The sequence below is a fragment of the Euleptes europaea genome, chromosome 11, assembly GCF_029931775.1.
Source record: "Euleptes europaea isolate rEulEur1 chromosome 11, rEulEur1.hap1, whole genome shotgun sequence".
In the NCBI taxonomy this organism is placed as follows: domain Eukaryota; kingdom Metazoa; phylum Chordata; class Lepidosauria; order Squamata; family Sphaerodactylidae; genus Euleptes; species Euleptes europaea.
In genome coordinates this window covers 14,814,426-14,828,705 of record NC_079322.1, presented here as the reverse complement: position 1 = coordinate 14,828,705, position 14,280 = coordinate 14,814,426, and the positions used below count along the sequence as shown (strand labels likewise).

General features: G+C 43.1%; 1 protein-coding gene across 1 annotated transcript in view; it reads left to right on the top strand.

Moving 5' to 3' along the window:
* RAMP3 (receptor activity modifying protein 3) overlaps nt 1-13,565 on the top strand; it is a 78,046-nt gene extending 64,481 nt beyond the window's left edge. Inside the window, exon 4 of the mRNA XM_056857811.1 lies at nt 13,310-13,565. Within this exon, the coding sequence (XP_056713789.1) occupies nt 13,310-13,565 (256 nt within the window). The remainder of the gene's footprint in view (nt 1-13,309) is intronic.
* Nucleotides 13,566-14,280: the final 715 nt, after the last annotated feature.

Genomic DNA, 14,280 nt, shown 5'->3' with positions numbered 1-14,280 from the left:
CATTGTGTCTTCTCAAATTCTAGTATGATGGGGGAGGGAGAAGTTCTCTCTATATCCATCCTGCACAAATTTTGTAAACCTCTATCCTGTCTCCCCTTAGTTCATCGTCATGACATCTGTGCAGTCCCACATTGGGGCTGTGTGTGTGCAAGCCAGCCATGGAAAAGATTTGCAAAGCTTTCTAGTAGTAGGGTTACCAGCTCCAGGTTGAGAAATACCTGGAGATTTTTGGGGCGGAGCCTGAGGAGGGCAGGGTTTGGGGAGGGGAGGGACTTCAATGCCATAGAGTCCAATTGCCAAAGTGGCCATTTTCTCCAGGTAAACTGATCTCTATTGGCTAGAGATTAGTTGTAATAACAGGATATCTCCAGTTAGTACCTGGAGGTTGGCAACCCTATATAGTAGACTAGGAGTGCCCTGCCTCCTCCTGGCACTTTCTCACCAAAACGATCACATGACGAGGAGGGGCGCTACTCACTCTGTTCTCTTTTTATCGCCATGAAGAAAGGATCTTCATGACTGTTCTGTTTTTCCTTCACCTCATTCTTGAAACGGAGGAGACTTGTTTCTCTCAAAAGTTTTTTATTTTTGTCTTTGTCATCAATAGTCATTCCAGGGAGGAATACAGTACATTTAAAGAAGAAAAGTTTCTGGCTTTCTACTTTGTCATTATGGCTCCAAAGGGGCCTTCTCTGGATTATGCCGATTGTGGCTTTAAAATGGTGCTGATGAATATCATTGTCTGTGTCTTGTCTGCCTGGGGGGATCACATAGTGGAGCTGCCTGCTCTTTCTGTCACCAATTTACCGTAAAGGCATGATTTGATAGCGCTGGACTCAAAAGAGCTCTTTTTCAAAGGCTTTGGTGCCAGCCTGAAGGAAGGCACATTCCCCCCTCCTTGGCTTTGCTCAACGGGAAGAAACCTTGAGGTGTGGCTTGACAGAGCTTCCCATTCAGGAGGGCTCTTTCCTAAGGCTTTGGCTGCTGCCTGCCTGCCTGAAAGATCAGAGGCCAGAAGCCTGTAGGTGTGGCCTGATTTAGGAGCCTCTTTTAAAGGCTTAACTATTCCTGACTGAAGGGACCTTTTTCTGGCTGCCCTCACTTTCAAGTGAAATCCTTGGAGGCATGAGTTAGCCGAGGCTTGCCATTGTTAATGGCTCATACCTCTTTCTGGCTGTTTTGCGGCGCAGATTGCGCTGCAAGCTGTCCAATTCATTTATGGTGCATGCTGTCCATCTTGTCTTTGGCCAAATTAGGCTTGTTTCACTGCTTTCATTATTATGGTGTGGATCCGCTTATTCTCACTCTTGCTAATGACTTTGGTAGTTTTGATCAGCTCCTTTCCTGCATTGTAGCAGGAGCCTCAGATTTTTCTGAGTGGCAAGCGCCACTCCTTCAATGCCAGATCTTGCACCTCAAAGTAGAAAGAGTCTCTACTGAAACTGTAACACAGTTTGGACCCTAATGTTTTGGCTACTGGTTGGGATTCAAACTCTCTAAACTTTCCTCTTCCTTATTGGATTTCCAAAGGTATTACAAACAGAGGTATAACCCCTCTTTTGATTTTTTGCACTTCCCTGGTGCTTCATTTATAATGAGGTTGTTTTAGTACGCAGCGCTTCCTACTGTGGAATGAGGACATGCCTCCTCCATTCATGAAGTTTCACAAGATTAGGATGTCTGATGCCCTGGCTACTAGGGATTGTCTCTCAATCCTTGTATCTCACAACACTAGCCTAACACTTGTTTCTGATGCCAAACATCTGTGCACTCCTTACATTCTTTGAATGTGACTTTTCTTGGGTTTTGGCCTTCTAGGGACCAAACACTACTTTGTATTGGACTCTCAGGCTCCAGGAAGGACTGGTCAGCATCCTCACACAACCCGTCCTTGGGGGTTGGTAGAAGCTATCACACTTTGTCTTGAGTGCATGGCTGTTCAATGCCACTTTATGTATCACAGTTCTCTCCAACAGAGTGCTGTTTTTCTTTGCCACATTCTTGCATGTCATTCGGTTAGGACACTTGTAGAAAGCTCCCTGCTTCTTTATAAGACAGTTCTGTAAGAATGTCAATATGGGATGCTAAACAGCTGTTGGGAAGTCAGACCTCCATGATCTCTTCCTCTGAGAACTTCACACCCACCTCCTTAACTCAGTGAGTTTGCTAATCTCCCAGCATGGGTCTGTACAGAAGCCAGGATAATGAAAACAGGGTTGTGCTTACCTGTAACTGTTGTTCTTCGAGTGGTCTTCTGTGCAGGCTCACATCCTTCTCTCCTGCCCCGCTGTGAACTCGCTGGAACCTTAGTTTCTTGGGGTCTCTGGTGACAGCATGGAGGCAACATGGAGGGGCAGTGCCCCTCCTATTGGTCATGAGATCATTTTGGTGGGGAAGCGCCAGAGGGAGGGGGGGCACTCCTAGGTCGTTTATGCATGGGAGTTTTATCTGAGGTTTGTTGCTCACTGGACCCACACTTTCCTGTTGGGAATCTATGCACCAGCAGTCTCCAAGCTCAAATCAGGAAGTATTTGAATCTCCGCCCCTTAAAATGCTGCTTCGTAATTGGCTGTAGTGAGAGAAAAGCCCCCCCCCCCCGAAACCCAATTGCTGCATTAAAAAGTATGTTAAGAGCATTTTAAGAACAAAAATTTAAACGGAGCTATTTGAGATGAAGGGGAGAAGGGAGAGAAACCCAACCCTCGTTTTTAAAAGCTTTCTGCTCAGAAAGAACTCAGAGGAAGCAGGAAGTATTTGACTCTCTGCCCCTTGACATGCTGCTTTGTAAATGGCTAACTGCTTACTGTGAGAGAAACCAAGCTTCTGTGTCCCACGCTTTGTCTTATGCATGGGGCTTTCAAGTGATCTGAGCTCAGGGGAGAGGGAAGAATTGGGTTAACAGAGGGATGGGAAGTCCCGGGATTTGTGAGGGCTGGCAGTGAAGTAATCTCTAATGAAGGAAAACTCAAGCATAACTCCAAGGAACAACCGAGACAGATGGGGGGTGAACGTGAGTGAAAGTACCCATGCATAAACAACCCTAATCTACTAGAAAGCTTTGGAAATATTTTTTGTGGCTGGCCTGTGCACACCGAGTCCCAATGTGTGCCTGCACAGAAGACCACTCAATGAACAACAGTTAAAGGTAAATGCAGCCCTGTTTTCTCTTTTGTTCTAAACTAAAAAGGCCCAGACTCTTTAGCCTTTCCTCACAGAAAAGGTGTTCCAACCCCTTCATCATCTTGGCTGCCTTCTTCTGCACTTCTTCAGCTCCTCAGTATCATTTTGAGATATGGTGACCAGACCTGTTACACCGTCTGTACTCTCATTTCATCTGCCAGAATACTTCTTCGTATATGAAGCCCCTCATTTGCTGAAAATCATCTTTGAAGAGGCTCTGTTCAGAGAACCATCTTTGTCAGTGGCTAGATTGATGCGGCAAGAAGCAGGGACTTTTCTGCATTGGTGCTATGGATGTTGAACTCCCTCTCTAGGCCAGATTAGTGTTTGCTGTGGGAAGCTTAGTTGAGACTATTTTGGTGGTTAACGAGATTCGTGTCTTGATTTCCGCAATCTGTTTTACGGGATTTAAAATATTTTTTTTTGCTTTGTTGATTTCTATTCTTCCTGAATTATTTAAGTTTTTCAAAGTGATGTGGGTTTTTTTTTAAATCTTGTTGACTGTTGCTTATATTGCTCCACAAAGGAAGCTTGGCGGGATATAAGCATTAAAATAAGTTATCTGCTGTACTTGTTCCTCCACTCCAGAGTCTTCTGATTCATTTTCATAAGATGCTGATCCAAGATTATACTAGGATTAGAAATAATGATGAAAATCTGCTGTGTGCCTAATACTCCCCCATTGTCATTTTATACCAGTTCTTAATATCATTTTGGCAACCCTCTCACGCTGATGCAGGATCAGCCCTATCCAATGCACTAATAATTTTTGTCATATTTGGTTCTGCCCTTTCTACAAGGAGTTTAGTTCATCATACGCTACGTCACTCCTTCAGAACCTGTTGGTGGAGTGCTATTTGAGCTAATCTAAAGTCAGAAAGCATCACACAGGTCATGGGAGTTTTACCTGATGTTTGTTGCTCACTGGACCCACGCTTTTCAAACTCAAATCAAGTCCCAGCCCCTTTAAATACTGCTTTGTAAGTGGCTTACGTTGTAGAGCTTACTGTGAGAACCCCCCAAACCCAATTGCTGCATAAAAAAGCATTTTGAGAACAAAAAATGGGGCAATCTGAAAGTGGGGGAGAAATACAAGCCTCGGTTTTTAAAAAACTTTTCTTCTGCTCAGAAAGAGCTTCGAGGAAGCAGGAAACATTTGAATCCCCATCTCTTTACACTCTACTTTGTAACTGGCTGTGAGCGAAACCAAGCTTGCATATCCCGTGCTTTGCCTTATGCATGGGGATTTCACCTGGGCTGAGCTCAGGGGAGAGGGAAGAATCGGGTTAACAGAGGAATGGGAAGTCCTGGGATTTGTGAGGGCTGGCAGCGAGGTCATCTCTAATGGAGGGAAAACTCATGCATAACTCCAAGGAACAACCGTGACAGACCGGGGGACAAACGTGAGTGAAAGTACCCATGCATAAACAAACACAGAATGGCTTTTATTGTTACCGCAATAAAAGAACAACAAAAGATTATTCAAGCGTTTGTTTCAGGTCCGGAACAGGAAGTTAGCTAGAGAGTTGCATAAAAGTAGGGAAGTTGGTAGCAAGCTCTTAACTGACTAGTCTGAAGTTATTACTTAGGTTGGTGGACCCTGAAAGAGCCAGTGGTCAGATTGTGTATGCAAAATATATGTGTAACCCTTGTTCAGACAACATGTCGACCATGCATATTGGGAGGATCTATGCGCAGTTTGTACGTGTGGATGTAATGTCTGAAAGTGGCTGGATCAAGTAGAGTTCACAAACAGTGATCCTTACCTGAAGCCAATCCCAATATTGTCTTGCTGAATAAGATCAAGGCTTGTGTCAGGAGCAGGTCATGAAGACGGTTCATGGTTGTGCTTCCAGGTGCTGTTTTGCAGTTCTCTCCAAGGCCAGCCCGTGCTCCGTGTTTAGACCATAGAGTCCTTCATAGATTCCTTTAGTGTGGGAATCGCCAAGTACTCCTTCCTGCCTCTGGGAGGGGGGTTGCCTGGACTACCGGTTATCTCCTTTTGCTTTTCCATATATGCCATGTACCTTGCCTTAGCCCCTTACTAGTGTCCTTCTGAATATGGCTTCTGTAACCTGTCGATGTTAACCAATAAAACTACTTTCATGGACTTGCCATCTGCTGGAATCTGTTTATGGGTTTGCCGCAGGGCTAGAGCTCACAGCTTGTCAAATTGAGCAGGATTTGAAAATGAGAACCGACCTCTGGGCCTTTCTCTGGCACTTGGAGACTGGAGATATACTGCCTTGGAAACCAAAGTACCATTTAATGCTCATGATTGATGGTATACTTTTGATACCTATTAAAAATCATTGAAGCTAGCAACTCTCATTATATCTTCTGATATAATAAATTAATTATGCTCTGTGTGATGAACTATTTCTTTTATCTGTCCTGAATCTTCTGTCCTGAATCTATTGTTCATCAACGTCTTTGGGTGTCCCTGAATTCCGTTATGATGAATGATAGAGAAAAATAGCTTTGTGTTGATTTTCTCTAATATTCGTAATTGTTTAAGCTTTTATCATGGCCCCTTTAATGGTTGCCTTTCTTCCTAAACTAAAAAGTCTGAATACTTTTTGGACTCCCTAATTGGGAAGTACTCTGACCCTGTGAATCATTTTAGTTACTGTGTCTCTTTCAGTTCTGGTATGAAATCTCTAAAGCCTCATACACTGTTCAAATATGGCTGCCGCACATTAGTCCTTTACTATCAGGAAAGGGGAGGGGGAATGACTACCTGAAATTAGCTAATTTCTGCATGTTTTTTCCTCCGTTTGGTGTTGGAAAGTTTTCCCATCACTTTTCTCTGTTGTTTTCCCGAGCATTTTTACCGCAGTGTTTTTTCTACATTTCTGAGCCAGCTGTCCTCCAACATGCAAACGTCTTGAAACAGTCCTCATTTCCAAAAGCATATGATGGCGGATGAGACGTGTGTTTTCCCATCTAATGGTAGTGTGCATCAGTGCTAGAGCACACGTGCAAAATCACACAGAAAATTAGGGGGAAGTGGGGGGAGTGTCCAGCAGAATCATCATCACAAATCACATGATGCCTCCCACCAGAAAACATCACTTTTGGGGAAAACCAGTGCGGACAGGATTAGAATAATTTAAAAGTTTAAAACAATGTTGCAAAAGGAGGTCTGCAGACAAAAATTGTGGAATGCAATTCCAAGCCTCACGGATCGACCACATGGAAAATCTGGGGTAAGCAATGCAAGCAGAAAAGGCCAAACTCCTCAGTTTTTCTCCCCAACAAATATGATGACTTCCTCATGTGTAGGTGGAACCTGTCCTCAACTTTTGAAGAACATAGTTGGGGGGCTGCACCCATCAGTACATGTGCAACTCCCCAAGGGGTAAATGGCTTCCCAGGGCTATTTCAGGTCAGGAAAATGGCAGAGAAGGGAAGGCTGAAGTCCCTGTTCTCCTCACACCACACTCCTGAATTGGAGTCCTGTGTGTCACAGAAATAAATTCCCTGCAGTGTGATGTGAGGCTGATGGTATGAGATTTGGGTCAAAGGAACCCAGACCCAACCTGTGAAAAACTGTATTTGTAAAATGGTCATGCTCCATTCTAAAATCTGACTAATGTTGTTCCTTAAATGGGGGGTTGGGGGCTGGAAAGGAGAATTGACTCACCACATAAGTGATTTCCATATGTTTTCCTTTTAGGCAGAACGTGTATAACGGGACAGATGTAGGCCAGGAAGGAAAGCTTATCAAACATGAAGCCTGTGTCCTTGGGGGGGCATTGTTCCGGATCCTTAAGACTTCATTTACCCCAAGCCTGTTGGCAGAGGCATCATCGCTAGACTCCGCCAAAGCCCTTTTCCTTTTTGTTCTAAATTTTGTCCTGCTCGCAGCTGTGTTTGTTTGCTAGGCACAATGAATAGAACAGATGTGTTTGTAACAACGAAGGCCAGCAGTCCTTATATTTTATGTTGCAAAACATCCCTGCACTTCCAGTGACATTGCTCCAAATGTATTTGGGATGATGTAAGAGTGTTTTGTTTCCTGAGTTGCAATATTAACTCAAGAAAGAAAGTGTGCTTTCTTCCAAGAGACAATAGTTCCTTAAAGCTCAAATAGCGTCAAGAGTGATAACCTGCAGCAAAGTGGAAAGCAGAGAAATACCCAGATCTGATTGAATGGATGGATAAACTAACAGAATGTGCAATGATGGCAAAACTAACATCTTTTATACATAGTCGATCAATTACAGAATTTCAGGAAAACTGATTTTTTTTTAAAAAAAAAACTATATATAACCAAAAATTAAGAACAGAATGAGATCAAAACAGTATAAAAATCTTTTGGTAAAACATGTTTAAGAACAGCAGCGTATTCCTGAGCTCTTGGCTGAAAAGAGCTCAGGAAGAGCGCAAGTGGCCACACCAGTGCCCGGGCTGCTTGCGCTGGTGCCCGGGCCACTTGTGCCACCGAGAGAGACAGGGAAGCTGGCACTGGGCCTCTCACGCCGGCCTCTCCCGCTGGTGCAGTGGCACAGCCCTGGGATGCCGGCGTGGTCTCCCGCCGGCGTGGCCTCCCACCGGCATCCCAACAGCGCAACTCCCCGCACCAGCATCCCAGGGAGTGTTCCTGGGGCATTCCAGGGTGGATGGAACTGCCAGTAGGCAGCTTCCTGACCCCTTTCAGGCTGGGAACACCACCTACAATAACAGCATTACTGCACCAGCTTTTTGCTGGTGCAGCCTCACTGTTGGGCCGTACCATTACCCGGGCCCGGGGGTCTGGTTGCCTCGGCAGTTGGGCCGTACCATTACCCCAGCCCGGGTAATGACTGAAAGGCAAGCCAATAAAAAAAAATGTGCACACCTCCCCCCCACGGGGATCTCTCTCTCACATGCACAGATGCGCTTTCTTTCTCTCCCCGGGCCGCACGGCCGGGCTCACGCCTGGGACCCTCTGACTCAATCTTTACAAAACTTGGGGGTTCTTGCAAGAAGGGTCCCCTCAAGCTACCCTGAAAGTTTGGGACCTCTACCCCCCAAAATGCCCCCCCGGAGCCACGGAAAGTCGTGAATGTGCTTTAAATGGCTTTATTCAGCTGAATTTATTCCCGAACTCCCAATCTCATGCCTAATTGCACGGATCCGAATCGGGGGAGTTTGGACTTCGGCATTTTCCGAATTAAAACGGGCCAAATTTTGCCTAATCCAAATTTTACCGATTTTTTTTTCCAACAGCCAATCTCCAGGTAGTGTGGTAAACAAAGGTTAGCGTGCTGTAGGATGCTCAGCAAACTAGAAACAGCACTTCACAAAGCTGGACACAATGATTATAAAGTAGTGGTATTTAATAACATATCCACCACTGATAGTATGTAGGCAAAAACGTGTTGTTAATTATTGCCTTAAAAGTAACGCCGAAGAGAGGACTATGCCTTGTTACAAACAAATAACAGTATTATAGGTAAGTCCATGAAAGGGGGTGCCAACCTCCCTTTCTTCCACAGATATGCTTCTTGAGAGTAGCAATTCAGTAGTGAAGTTGTTCTCAACAGAAGCCCGGTGATCTTTCTGTTTCAGCGATTAGCGCCTTCTTCAGGGACCACTATATCATAAATTAGTACATAATACTAATTAACAAATAATTAACATGAATATGCTAGCAATTGGCTTAAACAAGGGAGAAAATAGAGAGAAGTTAGAGCATCATACTCACACGCTGGCTGTTATTAACATTCTCTGCGTTGGCAATTTACCAAAGATACTGCCCTTAATTTTAAATGGTGCAGTCACATGTAAGAATCAACCATTAAAGAGACAGTTACATTTTACATTACAGAAAAACTGAAATCAATTAAAGAGACAGCTGTTACATATGTTACAAATTGCATGCTAAATCCATCGAGGTATTCAGTCCTTTAGGATACAAAGTATCAAACATTTGGATATATTTAGATTCTTGACGTCTTAATATGAGATCCACATCAGACCTATCATATTTCTGTTGATTGAATCGCCATAAATCTCCAGGTAGTAGCTGGAGATCTCCTGCTATTACAACTGATCTCCAGCCAATAGAGATCAGTTCACCTGGAGAAAATGGCCTCTTTGACAATTGGACTCTATGGCATTGAAGACCCTCCCCAAACCCCACCTTCCCTAGGCTCCGCCCTAAAAACCTCCCGCTGGTGGTGAAGAAGGACCTGGCAACCCTATGTGTGACACTGCGAGCCAACTGCAGCTTTCCCTTTATCTCACACAAACTTGATCATTAACCTGCCTTCTGTCAGCTTTAAAATGTCTTGAATAAACACATTTGTGAGCATTCTATTCTTAAGCTTCATTCCCTAAGCAGTTAGGGTTTTGTGAAGATTATGTGACATTACAACAATTCAGCCTGTCACAGCCAGGGGTTCTACTGCCTCAGAATCCTGTGGTGTATTCCTACACTGACTTCTCCTCAAAGCTTGGGTTGAAAAGTATTCAGCTTTTTAAAATTTCTATGGATTGTTCTGTGAGTCTTTCAGCATATTTTACTATTGGGCAATTGCTTGCTCCTCCGTGTTCACTTTCCAAGTGCGAACATACATTGGTAGTTAATTTTCTCTGTATATCACAGCAGGGCATCACAGGGGCCACCGTTAATATTTTTCTGAACAACTTGTGACATAATGTTGTGTCTGCCTGTTTGTCTTGGCTGATGATGCGAATAATTCATGACTTGCTCCCCAGGGGATTCCCTCCCCCCCAATATGTAATTGTTTTATGGGCGCTCCAGGCAATTTTGCCAAGTAAACCATGTTCCCTTTGTACGTGTACTGAAGCAACAATCCAGTGTTCTGCTGCAGAACTCTCTGTTGGAAGTAGGAATGTTGAATGCCTTGCTCCAGGCAAGCTATTGAAAACTGCCAATTAGAAATGTTGGGCGGACTACTTCCTTGCATTAGGAAAGTAATGGTAGAAGCACTGCATCTAGAGTTGCCAGCTCCAGGTTGGAAAATACCTGGAGATTTTGCGGGTGGAGCCTGAGGAGGGTGGGATTTGGAGAGGGGAGGGACTTCAATGCCATAGAGTCCAATTGCCAAAGCGGCCATTTTCTCCAGGGGAACTGATCTCTCTACTGGAGATTAGTTGTAATAGCAGGAGATCTCCAGCCACCACCTGGAGGTTAGCAAACAAAACAGCAATGATATGCGAAAAATACAAGTGGTATTAATTTATCATATCCACTGTAGGGTAAATAAACAATCAGTTCTGTATACAACATTTGGTATACTGATATACAGAAGTACAAACGTGTACAACTTGTCAATAACAAGAATTATTACATGTTAAATGTTTTTGGAAATACACTGTGCATAATAGCATGTGTAGCTTGTCTCTTGTCCAAGAGGAGTGTAAGAGTTCTTTCTACAGGTGTCCGGTAACCATCTGTTTCAGCTTGTAACAAAGCCTTCCTCAGGGACCACTAAATCATAACAAAATAATTATATACAGTATATGTAACACAAAGAGGCATAAGGAAAAGAATACAAAAAACACAAGGTATAATATACATAAAGTAAAAGAGAGTACTCACACGCTTGCTGTTAATAACTTGCTTGCGCGTTGGCAAAGTAGCTCAGTCATAACACTCTATTTAAGCATTGCTATCACCTGAAAAATTCCTGCTTGTAGAGCCTTCACATTTAAAGATACAGTTACATTTTAAAGTCATGAGAACAATTAAAGATACAATTGTATAAAACCATAGAACTAGTGCAAAAAGCTATTACAGAAAGCATGCCAAATCCATGGAGGTATTTAACCCTTTAGGGGTTAGAGTATCAAAGAAAAGAATATACTTTGTTTCCTGGCGCCTTAGTATAAGGTCTATATCAGACCTGTCATACTTAGTTATAGCAATAAAGCGCCAGAGCACAAAAAATGAAAGTTCCCCATCACTATGATTTTTGTCTAAGATATGTTGAGTTAAAGGTGCCTCTAGTACTGAATTCCTAACCCTGGATCGGTGTTCGCTAATCCGATATTTTATTGCTCTCTGTGTCTTACCAATATACCAATATTGGCATGCACACTTGACGGCATAAATGAGATTTTTGGAATCACAATTATTAAAGCTGTTTATATTAAATTTGCGACCTGTAACTGGGTTCATGATTTCTTTAACAGTTAACATGAATCTACAACTCTGGCAAGAGCCACATCTGAAGTTTCCTTTAGGTAGTATAGATGTTATTGTTGGACGTGGTATCCTATTAACTAACAAGTCCCTGAAAGATCTAGTACGCTTATAAGCCATACGTGGTGGTAACTGGCAGCCTGGAAGATGCTGAACAAGATGCCAATGTTTGAGCAAAACATGTTTAATCAGAGGGGACATTGAGGTGTATTGTAGTACACAAGTGACACGTTTAGGGGATTGTTTAATAGTCTGAGTTATCAAATCTTTCCTCAGTTTAGTCTAAGTCTTAAATTTAGCCTGCTGTATAACATTCCTAGGATAACCTCGTTGTATTAAATCATGTTCAAATTGTTGAGCTGACCTTGCAAAATCCTCTTCCTCTGTGGAGTTCCTTTTTAAACGAAGCATTTGACTGTATGGGAGATTGTCCCTCAAATGGGGCGGATGGAACGACTTATAATGTAGTAAGGTATTGCGTGCCATTTTTTTCTTAAATGGACGCACTCCCAATTTTCCGTTTAATTTTTTATAGACAAAAATGTCTAAGAACGGAATTCCTTCCATATTGCACTCCCCGCTTAATTTAATATTGGGATCACATTCATTTTCCCATGTAGTGAATTCTACAAAACTAAGGGAGTCGTGCATAGCCAAAAAAACATCATCAACGTATCTAACATAAAAAAAGTTTTTTTCACGAAAAGGATTGTTATGCAATATGTGTGCATGCTCGAAAGCCACCATATAAATGTTGGCTATCGATGGCGCGCATGTGCTACCCATCGCAACACCGTGCATCTGTAAATAAAATTCCTCATTAAAAATAAAGTAATTCTTCTCCATAACGATGTCCAGGAGATTTAAAAGAAATTGGGTAGGTGGTTGCAAATCGGAGCGAGAATTAAGTAGATCAGCAATTACACTACGTACGGCATCTGTAGGGACGTTCGTATAAAGGGCGTTTGCATCTAGAGTGCATAGTACTGTATTTAAAGGGACAGTCACATTTTCGACCCGTGCAATAAAATGCCCGGTATCCTTAATGTATGCGCTGGTTTGCAAGGTGTATACATTAAGAAAGGATTCTAAATATGTAGCTAAGGGCTCCAAGATAGAAGAGATCCCAGCAACAATGGGCCGACCTATGGGTGGTCTAGTTTCTTTATGGATCTTAGGTAGCACATAGAACTAGGGGATTTTTGGATGTTCTTTATAGAGATAGTCTGCTGTTTCTTGAGATATATAATCCAATGCTAGCGCTTCATTAATAATTGTTTGAATAATGAGCTGTATCTCATCTGTAGGATAATGTGAGAGCCGCTGATAAAATAGTGTGTTATCAAGTTGACGTTTGATCTCATTATCATAATCGTCGCGGGATATACCACCTGGAGGTTGGCAACCCTAACTCCATTGTCAACCTGGCTTAGAGATCCTTCCTCAAGTTAAAGCACAATGGGACACAATAATGGCTGCATTGGGTTTTTTTAGAACTCAGATTAACACATGTTGGAAACCAAACAGGTCTTTAAAATTAATGGCAAGATCTGAATGGAATGACAACACTCAGCAATTCAGTTTCTGAATTGGGGCAGGGGAGGGTTGTGTGTGATTTTTCAGTGTTGCCAGTTCTGAAAACTCTCATCAAACCTTGTTCTATCAATTGGACTGTATGACATTGAAGTCCCTCCCCAAACCCCACCCTCCTCAGGCTCCGCCCCAGAAACCTCCCATCAGTTGCGAAGAGGGACCTGGCAACCCTATCCCTCCCCCCAAGAAACCCTCTCCAGGCTCCACCCCCAAAATCTCCAGGAATTTCCTAACTCAGAGTTGGCAGCCCTATGTGGTGTTGGTATATCTGGTTGAAACAGAAATGTCCACACTTAGGGGTGAAAGGAGGAGAAGAGTTGCCAGCGGTTTTTCCAAATGTATTATTCATCCTGACTTTCATTCTGTTTCTCTTTGCAGATATTACAACAACTTTACCCTGTGTACAGAACATGAGGCTGCCGTGGCAAAGTGCTTTTGGCCTAATCCCCTGGCGGAAGGCTACATCACTGGGATCCACAGACAGTTCTTTTCAAACTGTAGTGCCGAAAAAATTCATTGGGAAGATCCGCCGGATAAAATTCTCATCACCCTGATTTTAATACCTGTTCTCCTCACCGTGGCCATGATCGGGCTAGTGGTTTGGTGCAGCAAGAGGAGTGACATTTTGGTGTAATCTTTCTTACCGCTCCGTTCATTTTCTTTCTTGCTTGAGAACGAGGGGGGGGAAAAAACCCTACATGTTTTCTGCGCCCAGAGTTCTGATGTGTGTAAGCAATAAGGGCCTGTGTGAATATTTCTGCCGCCACACACCCCTACAACCTACAGCCATTACTTCTCCAACAATATAAATATTATTTTGACAATGGACGCAGTGGCTGATGATTGCCGGGTTTCTTGTGATGGAAGCCATATTGAGTGAACTGAAGGCATGACCTGAACCTGCTATTGACAATTGAAGTTTGTTTTGTTGAAACGCAAGATGGAAACCCAGTGGCTGAACGAAAACTTTTAACAGGGCTGTGTGTGTGTGTTACAGAGCAGATGGGTACACACACTGACCCACCATAGTTCCTGTAAGACTTACTTTGGACTTAAAGTGAACAATTGAGGCTTGTAAGCGTGAACTTTAGTGACTTCCTCGCCAAAGAGACATTACATGAGTATTGCTGGAGGGCGCCATTTACTTCTCCTGTTTCTGAGGTGTATAAACGTGGAGAAACAAATTTTAATAATACTGTGAACAACAAATGGACAGTGAATCAACTCACGACTTTGAGTGGACTCTTCTCCGTGTAAGGAAATACCAAAAATGCCCTTAAGGGATGACATCTTGGAGCTGAAAGCCTGAAGAGGAAGGATATGGGTTTATTTTTGCCGTGCCAGAAAGG